At 31.2% G+C, this 19,148-nt stretch overlaps 1 protein-coding gene and 1 non-coding gene across 3 annotated transcripts in view; one reads left to right on the top strand and one right to left on the bottom strand.

Moving 5' to 3' along the window:
* LOC111028193 (serine-rich adhesin for platelets) overlaps positions 1 to 19,148 on the bottom strand; it is a 262,409-nt gene that overhangs the window by 110,818 nt on the left and 132,443 nt on the right. For both annotated transcript variants that reach the window (XM_022306743.1, XM_022306742.1), the window contains exon 4: positions 7,423 to 7,590. In XM_022306743.1, the coding sequence (XP_022162435.1) occupies positions 7,423 to 7,590 (168 nt within the window). The remainder of the gene's footprint in view (positions 1 to 7,422; positions 7,591 to 19,148) is intronic.
* Trnak-cuu lies at positions 13,697 to 13,769 on the top strand. The gene has a single exon. It is a non-coding gene; the product is annotated as a tRNA-Lys (tRNA).

Raw genomic sequence — 19,148 nt, 5'->3', positions numbered from 1 at the left:
ATGAAATCTGGTAGATTCCGAAACGTACGGCCTACAAACCAATCCTTAGCTTCGTCTTTTACATTGACATGAACAAATTGTAGTCGATACGCAAACTATTTTATGTTAAATTTCGTAAAATGTTGTTTAGTATAAATAATATAAAGCGAATGGTATTTAAATTACATCATATCGATGTTTCTCTGGACATTTGTTTATTTCTTGACTTCCCCCCCCCCTTCACCCCGTTCATGAAATATGGCTCCTTTAATACATAAAAACGTACTTAACGCAATATGTGATCTCGAAGTTTATTTCTTCTTGCATAGGGTTTGGGTGATTTCATAGGTTTGAATTATATGATCAACGACAGAGTATCTTAGAATATTTTATTGGAGAAACTACGGTACTAAAGACGTTCTGTGTATATTAGACGATAAAACGACGCATTGGCGAAAGCAATTAATGATCTTTATCTAAAAGACCATGTATTCCACATAACGTTCGATCGTTTAATTAGCCGGAAGTAAAAGGGGAATGAAAGTTGAAATGGTTTGGAGGTATTAAGGATATTCATTTTCATACTTCCGACCGAAAGTTTAAGGCGATCAATAGAAAATTGGTCTTTTGCGGCTGATCACAGGATGACTCAGTTATCCGAAAACTAGTAAGACTATTTTGAAATCCAGCAAAACGAGTAGAGGTAGTTACGTTATAGAAACAACCTCTATTACAAACAAAATAAAATGTTTTACTAAATGTTTTCTAAATAAAAATTATGAACTATAGGTATTGTTTTAATTACGTTGTTGTTAGTATTGTATGCTTTCGTTTTGATTAAAAGTTGGTAGTATAATATTATAACCAATGCATCATTATAAATTGCATATAATTTGAATGTCGTAATTAATTTATTTGGAAAGGACGCGGCTTTGACATATTATTATTCTAAATATAGGACAGTTCCATGTAGCACACGACTAAACGTTGCAACACTGCAAGTTTCTTGAAATTTAGGGTAACTACGAAATAGGTTAGGTTAAGGAGTTCAATATATGGCCACTCACTGTCGGGAGTCTAAAGGGCCTATTTATTTCCGGTTGAAGCCATAGATCCTTGTGAACTCATACTGATGGAAACTAAAGGACTTAATTATATTGCCTTGGAGTCTAGGTTTCATTTAATGTATAATGCGTGAATAACTTGGCCATGAGCTTCTTTCAAGTCCAGAAAAGGATCGAGGATCAGATGAACTTTCGGGTTTCGGGTAAATGCAATATCGTTTTCTACCCAAAATATGATGTCAATTCCTTTCAAATAATAATTACAACAACAATAAGTACCTACAATTATTGATAAAAATACAAAAATCGCTAATAATAATTGTCACATTACAGACAAGTTTTCCTGGAATTTTTTGAGTATACACATGTGACTGTTTATTTTATTTTATTATTATATCCAGGCTAACTACTTGATACATGAATAATGTGATTATTTCTATGGGACCCAAAACTAAATAAATATCATCAACTAAATATAAATAATTACAAAACTGCGCAGTAAAAAAATTTTTGTTGGGCAGAGAAAAATATTGTATGCAATTATTGTATTTTTTTGCTTGTTCAAATTGTTTGTAGAACTTTATAATATTGTCGAGTCAGTCATTCGAAAAAGTAGGTAGTGAATTATTATTTTGTAAGAGATACGATCGGTGGAAAGTTTAAGTTGTTTAAAAAAAAGAAATCATAATTATAAAGCTCAAGTCATTTTTATTTGAAGCTTTTACTTCAGTCAAACGGACTTTCTGAGAAAAATTACTACTTATTAAAATGTTTCAATATAAGAAAATTCTTGGCGATAAAAGTAATCTTTTGATGTTCGATCAACTTTTGAATAAAGTTATATTGAAAGTACTGACAACAACAAACTCTTACAGTAAGTATAAACATTATTCTCACAGTTATAAATGATCTTCATCATATTTAATAAATATAATATAATTTTGTATAAATATCCCGGGCTACACTCGAATAATAAATATTTTTTTTCTAATTCAAATTTATTTAACTGAATTTATTTAATATTTTTATTTAAACCGTTTCATAAAAATCTCACAACAAACATAACTGAGAGTTTAATTTTCTGGTGTATGAACATAGGTAAATATAAATATTGTGGTTTTCTCCATTGTAGATTACTAAATTACAGCTCGGATTCTGTTTTTTTTTATATCGCCTTGCTCAGACTTATCTCAATAATTTAAATTATTCGAAATCGTATGCTGTAAATTCAAATTTAATGTCCAAAATTTGACAGCAAATGAAAAAAGGGTGAAGCGCTAATTTTCTGTAACTGAGAAGGTGTTTGAAACACTTCTGGAAACTAATTTCTCCGCTGATTAGTCGAATATTCAGATACCTACAAAATGTGAACCCTCTCGTTTCCTTTCCTCACTTGACCAAAATACTTAAAAAAAAATATTTCTTTGTTCTTAAATATGTCATCTCTTATTATTTTTCTATATTTAAATTCCCAGGTTTGATAAGCTGATTTAAAATTATCAGCCACATTGTTGGAATTATATTATGGTTTGGATACTACCGCGGAGTATCATTAATTTTGATATTGCAATTTATCGGATATTTATAAATTGATATCGTTGTTGAAAATTTGCCATTTGATATCATATGATCAAATAATCTATGTCGTCGTCCATCACTAATTATTATTAATTAATGAATTTCATAAAATAGGTGTCAATTTTGAAACCGTATTATGTTTATTTATGTTTGTCTATATGTTAGATGAAATAATAAAATAATATCTATATTATTAGAAAAATTCGACTCATGACTTTCACTTTTTTTTGTTTTGAATAACGCATAAAATGAGGATTGATAAACCATATAATTCTGATTTTCTAAGTATGATAATATCGTATCGATTATTATTTTAATATTATTGAAAGTATACTCGGCGATTTTGAAAAGTTGTTGTAATCATACAACAACAACAAGAGAATGACAGAAGTCGTGTTATTTGTTTATGGGAATAATGGTTGGTTTCGTTGTGGTTCAATTCACAATTATTATTATTATTATTATTATATTATAGTACGTTTGCAGCTCTTCTCGTGTACCAAAATATAGTCGTTTCAAAATCAGATTCAGTCGTGGTTGTTGTCTAGGCTATTCCTGATATTTAAACACGATAAAAGCCCTTCGAACAACGTAGGTTTCCGAGTCGCTAAACTCGTCGGTAATCATTGTTTACCGTTTGCCATTAAGCTCGCACGTAACCTAAATAAATCTGAATAATCTGACAATGGACTCAAGTACCTGTCTGCTGTTCCTCACCTCACCCACCAACCAGCAGCTTGCTCTGGCCCACCTACGGTTGTCGTTTAATTAAACTAAGACGTGTTGAGTGCACAAGAGTATATATATATGTATGTATATGTGTCCCTTGTTCCATTCAACGTGACCTGTTTTCAGACAGCCCGTTTTATGCACATACATATATAGGTCCTACAACCAGCGTGCTGTACCGTTGTAGAGTATTCCGTTTTTTTTTTTTTTTCTAATTTTATTATGCTACGAACCTACTAGTTTATTTCTTATTTTATTTTTTTTCATCCAAGTTTAAAATTACATTTTTGTATTAAAATACGTCTACGCAATTGTCGACGTTAATTAATATGCCACTTTGAGTGACTTTTTCTGAGCTATTCTTCTTATTTATTTTTTTTTAGTGCTAGTATACATACACGTCAAGTACCCAGTCATTACGTTCCAAAAACGATAAAACGGTCGTTCACATGTTGCTTTATATATTTTGCATTCAACAATTAATTTGGCCATAGGTACACGATATCATAGTTTGATACAGTTAGGGTATAGATTTAATAATTGATATTCATAACTCATATTATGCGACACTGCGTAACTATATAGAATTTATCTTCCATGCAGGCACTAATAGAAATATAACGGAGAAAAATTTAACTCTCACACAATTTAATACCATCTAAACCTATAAGCACAATATAAATGGAATATTATTGTTAATAATAGTATAAATATTTATAATAAACGACAATTTGAGTGAAAGATTTAGTTAGCACTGTAGGATGCATTAACGTAATTTCTTTGATGCTTTAAAATGCTTAAAAATTCATAAACGTCATTAATTTGCATGTTAACGTGGAAAGAATAAATATGTTAAAAAATGAAGTATTGTAATATTGTTTATAATAGGTTATTTACCAATACATTATTATAAAAGTAACTTTTTATCTTAATATACGATTAAAATAATAATACTTGTGAATATTTTATTTCATATTATGTGTTGTCACTTATTACACAATGATACCTATCTAATAATTTTAACATGTAAAAATACCCTCAAAAAAAGGTTTTAAGGGACCGATTCTATACTTTAGAGTAAAAAAAACGAAATGTCAATTACAATTATTTAAGTATTTATTAAATATATTATTTATGAATAAAACATAATATTGCTTGTCTGAAAACGTTGATAGTATTTCATAAATAAATGTACATTAAATGATAACTGAATAAATGTTTTTGAAACGGATGTGATTTATTTGCTCAAATCATAAAAGTTCTTGAACAAACCTACACTTTTATTTGTTTTTGTTACGTGTTTTTTATTGGATTACAGGAAGTCCGAAGAATCAAATACGTCGCTTTTGTTTTAAATTTCAACTATTTTCATCAACTACTTCGACAGCCAAATAAACAAATGCCAACAGTTTAAAATTACACACACACGACACACGCACATCAAAATGTTTAAAGGTTTTTTTTCGGGATTTGAAATCGTTTTCCTGTCTACTATGGATTCACATCTCCTTGTATATTAGTGTATATTACAAATCGCACACTTTAACCAATATGTCAACCGATTTTTTTTATGTTGTAGTTTGAACGAGTATCCAATAAGTTTATTGTTTACTGTTGACTGTAAGGGATTACCAAAACCTAATAATATTAATAAAAAGAGCTAGAGACAATATTATATTATGTCAAAAGTATGGTAAAAATATATAGTTTACGCTTCTGATTTTAATAAAGAAAAAAAACAATGAAATAGCAACTTTTTTGATGTGATATTATTAAAAACCAAACATAATGTATCACAGATATCATTGTTATTTATATTTGTTTAATAAATGAAAATTCGACTAAACCATTTTGTTACACTTGAACGCGGGTTATAAGTTATAACTGATTTTTTTAAAAATAATGATAAATTTATTTTAAATGGTTTTAAATGGATTAAAATGTACCAGCACGTTGCTGCTTTCTTTTGACGCGTTGTTATTGCTGTTATTATGATTTATCTTATTATTAATTAAATACTGCCCAATCTAAAACTAGGTTACTCAGAGGTTAGGTCAGAAAGTATTTTTTATTTTAAAAAATGAATATATTTTAATATTTCTGAAATAAATGTCTTCTTATTATTATAATTACACTGTTGTTTTAAATTATGATATGTACAAACAAAAAAAAATATCTGTAGTGTGTACATTTAAAACTAATTATGAAGATTTCCATTTAAGAAGATAAGAAAAAAAAATATGCTTTAAAATAGAAATAGTATGTTTTTATAAATTAATTTTGAAAAACTATTGTAAGTTCTTATCGAATTTGAAAAGCTTTAAATGATTAATGGTATATAATATTATACTATAAAGGTCCTAATAAATTTTGAACTTATTTCATTACCTAGATCATAATATGCATACTTTACTACTCTTAGAAAAAACAATATTTACACTCATTACATTTTATGTTGTACTTAATCAAAATGATGTACTTTTGACCTACTAGTTTACAACTACCCATTTATTTCGGGGTTGATAATCTTACCAGCAGCTATCAATATTAATGTTTGGTCAAATACAAGATGCTGAATTTAATATTTTGTTTTGTAACATCAATAAGTTTTCTCTCCATAAAATCTTTCTGTTTAGAAATTCTGGCGTCGCAGGTCACCTATTTCTGTAAAAGGGGTGTGTTTGAGAGGGTTTCAGCATACATGCACATACATTTGGCAATATCGTGAATTATGAGTTTTTATCCTAGAGTGGGGCTAAATCACCGCTGCCGCCGTCACCAGGGTGGGGTGGAAACTATTAAATTACGCATGGGATAAGGATTCGTGCGGGCGAGGGGGCGCGTTAAGGGGGTGGGGGAGCAAGGTTGTTGGGCGCCAAAACCAAAACTTTCCCCAAATTTATTTATCGTTCCCCCGGCAGTTGTTTTCGAGCTATACGTATTTATTGTGTGTGTATGTGTGGGAGAGAGAAGGGAAAAGTGGTGTAGAATTTACTCGTAATCAAACGCACCGGGTGCACTGGAGAGGTATACAGTTCGAAATAAAAAAAACATATATCAAAGTATCCCCAGAAGTCGTAAAAAAAACTCGTAATTTCCAAATACTGATAATGTCACAAAATTTATATTAAGTTGACGAAAATATAAGCATCATATAATTTGTGTGTACCTACTAAAAATAAAAAAATTATGATCGAATTTCAATCACATAGTGATAAAAAAAAAAAAAAAATGAAAGTTTTAAACTCATCCATGAAAATGTCATGTTACATAAATCAAATAGTATGAATACATAAAATCAACTTAGATAATATAGATTATATCGATTCAACTATAAAAACATGTCATAACTTATAACTTGATTCCGCTATTAATTTATTGTATTATATAAATACAATAAATTTTAGGAATAAACTAATAATTTTTATAGCCGGGATATTTCCTCCTGACTAGAAACAAGAGAAAATAAATATGATAAAATTAAAAGAACCGTAAAAAACAACTCTCACATTATTTTAACTAATTTTTAATTTTTTTTAATTGCACAATACTTCTTTTTAATCTTTTTCTGCTTAAACTATAACTTGCTAATTTGTGAGTATTGTTTTAGTATAATTGCTTAGATAACTATCACGATTACAACATATTGTATTGCGTTCTAATTTTACCGAACCAGAAAAGCTCTAAATATCTTTGGGCCACAACAATAGGTTATTAGTCTACTTTTTCAGTTTATTTACAGAACAAAAATATATCATAACATAAGAACTGCCAGTAATGCAATTGTTGTTTTATTTTCCATCGCTGGTTGAGTTTTTCTTTTATATTCTATTTCCTATCGTACATATTATATCTAACGTCTGACTTGACAAATGGAATAATTTATAATAAAAGAGCACCAACGGAATTTCGCAGTCACAAAGTGAATGTTTTCTACTTATATAATATTATAATAATACGATTTTACAAATCTTTCTACTTAGTAAAACGTTATTTTCATTAATAATTGATGTATACATTTTTAAACGGTTAAAGTTTATGTTTTGCTAAGACGGTAGAGTATTCACATTACCTGTGTCGGACTCATTGACGGGCATGCCTATGCTGTTTGAGTTGTCGTTGACCAGAAAAGACTCAGCTGTGGTATTCGCCGTAAAAGTTTGTGGTGATAGCGTGAGATCGTGGCCGTTGTCCGAATCGAAGAGCTCGAAACCGGGTGAATCTGTGCTTTGACCATCACCTGTAATGCAATTGTTGTTTTATTTTCCATCACTCTTTGAGTTTTTCATGAACTATGACCACAAATTATTTAAAAATTGTCCAAGTACAATAATATTCCTTTTATCATTAAAATAATTAAATATATTTGAGAAATACTATAGGAATTGAAAGATATAGTCTTAGTGTACTTAGATATTATCTATGAAGTGTTTTGAGTTTACGCACTGTAAAATACATTTTTTTTTCCACATCCTAATTATTTAAAAAAATTACACTATTTTTAAAATTATTAATTATAATAAAAACTATAAATTACATTTTAATACTAAAACTGTTTTGAATTATTATATGCAGACACGGGCCATCAAACTTTAAGTTAATATTCGAAGTTTGGGTTTGTGCATACTTAGTGAGATTGGGTATCAATAAAACTGTTGTGCTTAGATTTCCCAACATATTGAAGTTTGAATGTGGAAGATAGGGATAGTTGTGTTTATAATGTATTTGTATTGCTAATGACTTGACCTTGAAAACAAACAAGTTTCCATGAATTATGTGTATTAAATATTAATGATGGAATTATTTCAGATTGTTCTTCTACTATAGATTTATTCTTATTACATAACAATACTGTAGCTCACTTACATAGTACATAATATATATTATATTATACATGAATACATCAAATGTATATTTTTTTTTTTACATTTTGAAAAAATAAAAATATGGCAGCGATGTAAAAACGAGTACATTGGTTACATTCAATATAATATTTATAGCGTGTGTTTAATTATAATATCATATGGCAAACCGTTATGGAATTGTGGGTGTTGCGAGTGGGTGGGTGTGTGTGTGTGTGTGTAACACTTACAAACATTTGTCGCGGTGAAAACATTTCATTTAGACGGTAATCCCAAGTACGTTTGGTTTTGATATTTTGCCAAGCCTCTGCGGAGAGACACTATATTGTCTTCCGAGCGAAATCGTTGCACAGCGAGTGAGTTTATGACTCGGCGGCATTTCAGAAACCGCGCGCCTTTACTGCACCCGACGAGGAACCACTTTCGGCAGTGTATAATATTATTACACGGTGCAGTGTTCGTATTATAATAACAACAATCAACATGTTTCGGCATCGCTTATTATTTAATAATAAAACATTATGTTTTTATTGCATCGGGATTCTGTAGGCGCAAGGCACCTGCGCGAATTCCAGCGTTCCAGTGCTGCGCATTAAAACGCTCATAAATCCCGTGCAGTCGGGTTATTGGCATTGAAGGCGTACCAGCCATGCAGTGTGCACGATATAATGTGTATAGTAATAATAATAATAATAATAATAAATAATACAATATGATATATTTATATATTATAATAATATAACCCTACACGTATACATATAAATAACACCGTCAGTGGGAGGGGGCAGAGAGGAGGCGTAGTGTGGCGCGAAGAGTTGAAACACGCTATTCTTATCTTCTTGTTTTTCACATGAAATTTCCATTCACACGCATATATATATATATATATATGTATAGGTATCTGGTATATATATATATAGTCTCCGAGCTCGCAGACAATAGTGTATAAATAACATTATATGTGATGTTATGTATGTACTGTATACACATACAAGCAGAGTATATAATATATACAAGCTACATTCAGCACATATATATATATATATATATATATATATACATATATATATGCGAGGTTTACTAGCTATGCATATTCATGGCCAGAAGACGAGAAAACCTATACCGTGAAATTGCTGACAGTTGAAAACATCCGACCGTGTTCTCTACAAAGGGATGCTGATCATTCGGCATCAGCGACCATATAGGTACATTATAATAATGTATTATTATACACATTTATACGGAAAACGAATTCGCCCCCGGGAGACTGCAGTGTTAGATGTACTTATAGGTTACCTTTCGTCCGCGTCGAACGGTTGACGTTACAAGTCGTCCGGGCTGTAGATTTGACTAACGCTCGGCGAAACTCTTAAATTTGGTTTCCAAAAACCCGAGCGATTTCACGAGTACGCTGCAGTTTTGACGGAATTATTTCGCGTGTCGGCCGCGAATAATATAAAAAGCCCAACTTCCCCCCCCCCACCCTATTTCGCCAATGTCGGGGGTTCACACGTGCAATAATAACGGCAATAACACGACAACAGCGGCGTTAGGAGAGCGGGGCGGGAGTGGGAAAGCCCGCGACTGGTGCCAAAATGGGCAATATAGTTTTCGGAGAGGGGTGCTTGCAAAAGGAAATCCGGCAATGTGATATCTCGCGATATATTATTAGAAATGTGAAGGCAAAAAAAAAAAAAAATGACATAGAAATGGGCGAAATAAATGGATTTTTGTGAAATAATAAAAAATAATAATATTGCGCTCTGTATTTACGGAAATGTTTTGTGCACGCGGCTCTAAACTGTAAACCAATGAGGGACGAGTGAATTACCGTCCGAGATTTGAATAGGTATTCGCACGATTTACGTGATTCTTTATTAAAATACGTTATGTGCAGTTTTATTTTTAATTGTGTTTGCGTTTGAAACGGTTGACATATGAATTTATTAGTTGTAATAGCCACCATCACTATATATTATACGTGGTGGTGGCTTGGAATTATTCGCCGATAGTCAATTGTAGTTTTCAACGAATAATAAATAAATTAAAACCAGGGAAGAGTAACACGCTACAGTGTTATTAAAAATGTTACGTTTGCAAAAAAAATCTGGAAATATGATTTTTTTTGTTTAATGTTTACATTTCATATACCAGCTAGATTGTTCTTTCATGCCTCGAAATTATTGTTGTAATTGAAAATTGTATTTACAAATCTACTAAGCTATTAAGCTATAGTTTAGACGTAATTCAAATTAAAAAAATATAAATTTAAATAATGAATCATTTTCATTAAAATAGTCATAAAATAGTGACTTTAATGAATAAAGTTTATTTTTCTTTATATTTTTGTGTATTTAAATAATGAATTCTAAACGTGTATGATAAAATAAGTGAATACATATTTTATGGGAACACTTACTAAAATACTAAAATGAATAAGGAAAATACTTTAAGATCATGAATTCATAAAATATTACGACTCGTATACAACTCGTATGTTGTAGATAGGTACAGTTAAAACTATTGACACAACTAAATTTAGAATAGGTAATGTTTAAATGGTGATTTAAATAGTTTTAACCAATTAGTATCTAAATAAAAATAAAATTATAAGTATAGCAGAAAAATGTTCAATCATTAAAAATGTTGCGTATTATTAGTGCAATAATTTAATGTACAAAACAAAATAAATTCAAAGATATTAAATTAATTTATCAGTGAATATTAATTTAAAGTATTTTATTATTTTAATTGTATAAATATTATAAAATATTTTTCTTTGAATATTCAATTCGTTGAATAAAGAAATTTAAAAAAAAATATGTAATTACTTTGTTGTTTTATAAATTGTATACTTAAGAAAATCCTTGGTCGGTGTAAGTAATTATTTTCACGAATAAAAATCCATCGTGAGCTATGCGAACTATTTAAGTAGAGCAACTACATGCATAAACTTAGTACTTCAACTCCGAGGATTGAAACTAGTACAAGAAGTTGTAAGATTAGCATATTTTTTTTTGTTTATTATCTTAAATTCTTAAGACAATCAAAGTACCATCTTACACAAATTTATGTCATGTATATTTATACAATATTTTCTTTGCGCCTATACTTAAATATACGTTTTTTTTTCTACATAATATTTTCTTATTATATGGAAAAAATTTCTAAAAATTTCTAAAATATTGTTTCAACATAATTATTTTTAGGTAATAGTATAAGTTTTACTATTTTAAATTAAACTGTCTTCCGTAAATAATACATATAATACGATCTAGTTATTGCGTTTTGAGGTATTTTTTTTTTAACTGTATTATTGATAGCCGATTATTTAAAGTAGGTAAGCATTATACAATAATAATAAATACTAACTTATTTTAAATTGGTATTTAAAAAAAAACTTATGTATATATTAATCGTATTTTGTTGTTGTGTGTATGGTAGTGTTGTTAAGTGTAAATTTAATATCATATAAAAATGATGGACATGATAATTGATATGGAAGTGCTGTAGTAATATGAAATACGGAATTTTTAGGGTATTTCATACTTTTGATATTCTTTATAATATTATAATATAATATTAGGTATTATTGACTGCCTAGCTACCGTGATAAGGCATGCACAAATGTACAATAATAATTTTGTTTTTATGATTGTTCGAGCTATAATAGTATGTAATCGAACCTTACATCATGCGTGAATGCGTAATAAAACCATTTTGGTCGTTATTTTTATTATTATTTTATTATTTTTATTTTTTTGCCACTATGTTTTATTGCAATTATTATTTAGATATAAAACCATTAACAAACGAATTCTCGTCGGAATTGTATGAAAAGGAAATATTCGTCGCATACTAAGGATGTATCCTTTTCGGAACACTCGTTAACCTGCTGTACCTACCTATATCCAAGCCACCCCCACTATTATTTTATTTTATATACACCGCGACGTTCACATCCTTCCTATTCACCCGCTTCCAGTTCCTGTCGTTGTTGTTAATAATAATAATGACCGTTACGTTTTCAAAAATTAAATCCTGATAATATTATTCTATACGAGTGTGCCTTCACCATTAAAGCCGGTCGCCACAGACGAGAACTGTTTTTATATATTTTATCTTGACGTCATTAAAATCTCCACCTTTTCATCGCCATCACGACCCCTGGGTGTTCACGCCCCCCCCCCCATCACATGATTTCCCGTCGTGGATAATATTATTATTGTTTCGTGTTTATTTGTGGTTATTTTTGATATTATTGTCAGTACTATTTCACCGTAAAAAAATTCCATGATATATCATTGGTTTTATTGTGCCGAACAACTTTTGGAGGAGACGTTTCTGGCTGTTTTAAAATATTGTTCACCGCTTCCGGCGGGGCCCCACGAAAAAAATCACTGCTCGGCGCCACACACACGCGAACGTTCTCACTCGGTTTTTCCTTCTCACCCACTCCATCACTCTCTCGAAAACACGTCGTGACCACATCTCACCGCCAAAAATACCACGTTCGACTGTATGCTGTGTGTTTAAGTGCATATCGCAAAAAACACATTGAAATTTAATGTCATACACAGGTAGGCGAGTTACTGATGTACTATAACACAATAATGTACCATATTATAGGTACCTACCTACCTACTTAATGTATAAAACCTGTCCATTATACCTATTATTCAGTAGATATCTATTTCAAAATTCGTTAATATTTTTGTGCATTCTATAATTATTCTTTTTTTTTTTTTAAACAATATAAAAATGTTATTACATAAACAATTGAGTTGGTTGAGGTTGAATAATAATATTCAAAAATTCGTATCAAAACATTATTGTCTTCCTTGATAACAATATTATATTATTGCAGTTCCATTGAAATACGCGTCATTTGTTTCCGAGTTTTCCAATATTAAGATAGGTAGGTATACTTTTAGCATCATCATTAAACTTAAAACGTGATTATACAAAAAAAAAAAAAAATAATAACTGTACATTTTCATTTTTAATAATTATACTACCAATTTAATCACAATAAAAGTACCTACTATAAACGGTAAATGGTAAACTGTAAAGTTAAACATAAATTATATTGTATTATAAATGTATACGTTTGTACATGTCAGACTTTAGAGTCTAGGGTTAAGTCGCAATTAGAATTTCTCCTTTAAACTAAATTAAGTGTGGAACTGAATTCATCAAATAAATTACGAGTTGTTGAACGACTACACCTGAAATATTGATTTTAAAAATAACTTGTTTTTGACAATCATTCATTAGAATCAGGTGTCAGACTATGATCGTTCTAACGTACAAATTATATTATTATAATTATTACAGTATCAAAAAGTAACGCATTGAATTTAAATCGTTCGTATGAAGCAGGTGGGTATTTATTTCAGGTAGGATTCAAATTAATAAAAAATTTAATTTAATAATACTTCGTCTGCGCATTAAGTGGCATTGGTCCAGACGTGAACTACAACTGCCCGGCTAGCTCAGTCGGTAGAGCACGAGACTCTTAATCTCGGGGTCGTGGGTTCGAGCCCCACGTTGGGCGACAAATTTTTTTTGTATTTTTTCACCTTCGCGTATTAACTTGCTCAGGAAACGTTCGCTATTCGAACACTCGTTCATCTGCTACGGTCGAGGGAGATCGATAAAACGGATTTAAACGGATACGCTTTTATACGAGAAAAAAAAACATCCCTTTAGAAAATAATAATTACGTCGTCGTCGGACGAAATCACATTTACGCTCCGGTACTCTATAAGAAAAGAGATCGGTACGCGAGCACATAAGAACACTATGTACAATATATATATACGTGTATATAAAGGAGGCAATAGCTTTTTATATTGCATGTATATATTTTTTATGTTCGGCTTAATAAAATAATAATAATAATAATAATAATATAATACCCTTTTTGATCACTCGCGATCGGGTTTTCTGCGAACGGCGCATTCGTCTCGTGTCGTGCGTTCCGCGGCGGCGGGGGAGGCTTAAAACATAATGCCATATATTATTATTATTATTATTATTATTATTGCTGAGAATGGGTCGCTGTAGTGTAAAATAATAACAGTGTGTGTGCGTCCGGGCGACAAAGACGATTGAAAAAAGAGATCGGTTTCTTCATCGGTTAGCCTACACATATATACACAACAGACATATAGCACGAATTGCACACACACTGGAGGGGAGGGATCACGCTGTCTGCACGAGCCCGGACCGATTTCATACCGATCGGATACATACACGCATAATAATATGCATGAATAAAATAATATATAATATGACATGAATGCATTTATTTTTATATTCGGGCCATCATTGTCGGTATTGTGAAGCGAGAGAACCATACATAATATTAATATCATGCCTCTGGAAACTATAAACACAGCCGCGTTTGTATAATTATCATCATCGTGATTGCTATTTTTTTTTTTTTTTTTTGTCCGATTAATTTCATATTATTTTCTAGTTAGTGATATTATAATGGCTAAATATTCACGTCAAAGGACGTCATACTGCCCACGCTGCAGCTCTCGGGCACTGCACGCTCCGCCGACTCGTTATATTAATAGTAAGTTGTTCGCATAACAAACACGCGATAGTAATTAGTATAATATCCAGTGGCGAAACTAGGTCTAAACTCTTGATTATTGGAGGGCTATACCCCTCCATATCTTGAGCTTAGACTGGGGATTGTTTAGAACTGCCCAATATATATATTTGCATGCTCGAGGGTTGAACAAAATATGTACTTCTCACACGTCTTGCACACGAGTTATATATTTATTACAGTGAGTATCACGTTGTTTTTGTTTCAATATTTGAACATTTGACAGAAGTTTCTATTTTTTTCAGAATGAATATGATTTCTGATACAAATTTTGTCCAAAGTACTTAAGACTGCCAGAAATTAAAATTGATTGACCGAGTTTTAATCCGACAGCAGTAACATACTTATTTTTCCATAACTGGAAGGTACAAGCTTAAATAAAAACTGTAAATAATGTTTTTTTTTGTTTCATAATTATCATCTGCAAGAGTAGGTATGATTAATGATCATCTCTATAGTTTAACTATTGTAAAATAAATATAATATATGACAAAAAAAAAATGATATTATTATTATAACCATATTATATTATACACAATCGTCAAATTGTTATGTATCATAACCGTGGTGGGACATTCAACGACTTCGACGAAGACTTTAACCACGGTCAACGGATCGCGTATCATAATAATATTTATTATCTTATCACGATGTCATATTTTAATAATAATAGCTGTGGTCCGCGAGCATAGAGTTCAGAGCAGTGTGCCATTGTGTACCTCTGTATATAATAATAATAATAATAATAATAATAATAATATTATTATTATATAGACTACGGTTTCGATTAATGGAGTGGGTTGTATGCATATATATATATAAATATATATTATTATAAATGTAGGACTATATTATAATATGGGTACGGGTACCGATATATTATTATATACAGCGCGTATCGGGGCGTCTCTGATTGATGAATGGATTTCAAACCCCGCTATCAGCGGCACCGGCGCGCGTATAATAATAATAATAATAATAATATTACAACATCAAATCGAAATTTATTGGCTTATATTATATATTATATTATTATTATATACCCTGCAGCAGGCGTATTGTATCTCGGGCAATGGATAATATAATATTATAATAATATTACATAAGGTACAGGTACATAGTGTAATGCGTTTATGTGTGTATATATAATAATATATGTATATACAATATTATATATTATTGAACCTAAGCCATTTATTCACAGGTATATATATATAGAGTAGAATATAGTGCAAATATATATATATATATATATATATTATATCGTGTTTGCGCAGAGAGGTAATGGGAAGATTTGTATATATTTCGGACGGCCTCCGTGTTTCGGCGGAGTGTTAAATTTCGTAACATAAATCACGACATTTATGGCTTCCTCTTCTTTCGATTATCAGTTAAACTATACCAAATTCGGGTAGCACAATATTATTATTCGACTGTTACATGCATTACGCATTTGCGAGTGCGTGCGTGTAAAAGGGTGAGACTACATTGTATGTTTAAGAGTCTTCCCCACGTATGATAATATACATGTATAAATGTATGTATAGATGTTAATTGTATTTTTCGATTTTGCAGAGCCCCGAGGGCTCCGATGAATGTATTGATTTTACAACGATGTGTGTGTGTGTGTGTGTGTGTGTGTGTTTTTTTGTGTCTGTCATCACCTCTCGGAACAAAAAAAAAAAAAATAGCTTAGATTTTCAACTTCGTTATTATCTTTTCTGGTAGGAAAGTGAATCTAGTTGATATACCTCGGGGGATCAAAAGTAAAAAATTCCCAGTAATTTCCTATAAATTATTGGCAAACAAAAAAGGAATTAGTGAAAAACGGCCAGTTTTTGACTAAATCGATACTATATTGCTCAGTTGGTTGTAATTCAAAAACGAAAAATAATAGTAGACACATGAAATTTAATATTTTATTACTATCCTTTAAACTAATAAATTATTTTTATAGCAATATAAATATATCATAAAGTATACTAGTCTGACAGAAGTTCTTCCTTCAGAATCGATTTTCGTATTGGAATGATTTATCGTATTGAAATCAAATTCTAGGTTACTGTGACTTACTCAAACTGCACAAAGATGCACGGTTACCCACCTTTCCCCATCATTCTATTTTTTTTATTTTTTTACTAATTATAAGATTTAGATCGTTTGTACGCCATTTCGGTCAGCCTGTAATTTTTTTTAAAATACGCTTAAAATCTTTAGTCTTTCACCTAAATTTTCTCGAACATACGTTTATTTGCATCGTTTTGCACAACCAATTTCGCGGGTTATTATGATGACGTTTACATAGGGCGCTATTATTTATTTTGACTAGAACTTTATATTCATCAATATTGTATCAATTATAATGACAGCTCCGCAAGTACACTATATTCCCCATACGGGTTAGATCTGTTGGATCTGTCCGGTTCTTGCAAATATATTATATATAGGAAATTAGGAACCAGTTATATTTTCTTTATCAATTAATACAATCTAAACAGGATTTTTTATGAAAACGGTTTCGTCCTGTTTTGGCACTGCAGGCCCCGTCTGCCGTAATAATTTATTTCTGCTGCACATTTTATCCTACGGGATTCGACGCGTAAATGTCCACATAAATATTATTAGAGGCGTATTATAAAATATTATATAATATATACTACATATGTATACACATAGATCATTTGTATGAGCTCTATTTTATACGCCGCAATATTTCGCAGTCGAAATATTAAAAATAACAACCGATTTTATTACGAGCCGTATAACGACGTGCATAATATTATAGTACCCATGCGTTTCTTTTTTAATTGCGCGTTTGTTTAGCCATATAGAATCCTTTAGTACCAACCTACCTATATATAATAATATGGTGTAGTGTAGGTACATTATATGAAATTATGTATATGATAATATTGTATTTGATGGACACGGGGTCGTTATATTATATTATTATAATATAATAGTGTTGTACGTCCAAACGCCATTAGTCGACGCAAAGTTTGGGGGCGGTCGTATGCTTGTGTGCGTATACATATATATATATATATATACTATCCCACACACACACACACACACTCACATAATAAATATATACATCGAGCGCATTATATAGAATTATATACTATCATATTATGTATACCACGCGCGTTACAGCGTATATTTAACACACACCCATGATATAATAATTATATACATATATATATATATATATATATACGTATTATACGACGATCGCGAATATGTATATATGTAATATGCGTGCATAAAGTGCCGAGACGTTAGAGATGGTTGAGTAATTAATTACGGTTTTCCCCGAGTATTTGTAAACGCTTGCTGCATATTATATATTCACTAATAAGGTTTTAAAAACAAAAGAGGAAAAACATATTATAATATTATGTACGGCTGGGCGGTGCGGCGGCCATCCGCTCGATCCTCGTCCACCGGGCGCGTACACCGTTTTAAACGTTCACGGCTTGTTTACTTTCAGACTTTGAGAACGTGCAAAGTGTTGAGTATGAGTAAAAAAATGTCCAGTCATTGCTGACTCAACTGTCCAGAGCCTATAGTGGACGCACCGAAAACGTTATTTTATAATATTCAATAATAATATTATCATGTACCTGTATATGCTCTAAATTCGAGTTTATTTTTTTTTAACTTCGACGATGAAAACTAAAAACGAAAACACCTAGATCGACAATATACTGTACAGGTTTAACGCTGCGATATTATATTAACCGTATAACATATTATTATATATTCGCGTGACTACATATAAAAATATATAATAAATATAAAGTATATCATATTCTATATTATGGTTATTATTATTATTATTTTTTATTATATCGCACAGTCGACGCGTATAATAAATGACGTTTATGTGGCTATTCGTATCGGATTTACCGACTTCGCAATGTGGGCAGTCGCCGCCGCCGCCGCCGCCGCCACCTCCGTCGTACCTACAATAAAAACGCGTAAAATTTATCGTCAAGGCGCTACGACTTTTTGGAAATAAAATTTCACCTAAATCGGATCAAAGGTTCAACTACTGCGGACCAAGTGCAGCGCGACGATATTAACGCAGAGGTATACGCTCGCTTCGTAAGTACACTGCGCGTCCGAGGTAAATGATAATTTACGGGGTAACTTATCACCGGCAAATCTCCGGTTTTCGTCGACTACTTTGCGTTTTAATACCCAACGACGGCGGTGGCGGCGACGGCGACGGCGACGACGACGACGACTATGCGATGCGCAAAAGGATCTCGCGAAAATCCTGGACATCAACGCGAAACCACCCCCTAC

The sequence above is a fragment of the Myzus persicae genome, unplaced genomic scaffold (genome assembly GCF_001856785.1).
Source record: "Myzus persicae strain clone G006 unplaced genomic scaffold, MPER_G0061.0, whole genome shotgun sequence".
Taxonomy (NCBI): Eukaryota; Metazoa; Arthropoda; class Insecta; order Hemiptera; family Aphididae; genus Myzus; species Myzus persicae.
Note: the sequence above shows the minus strand (reverse complement) of the source record. Positions and strands in the feature narration are given on the sequence as shown.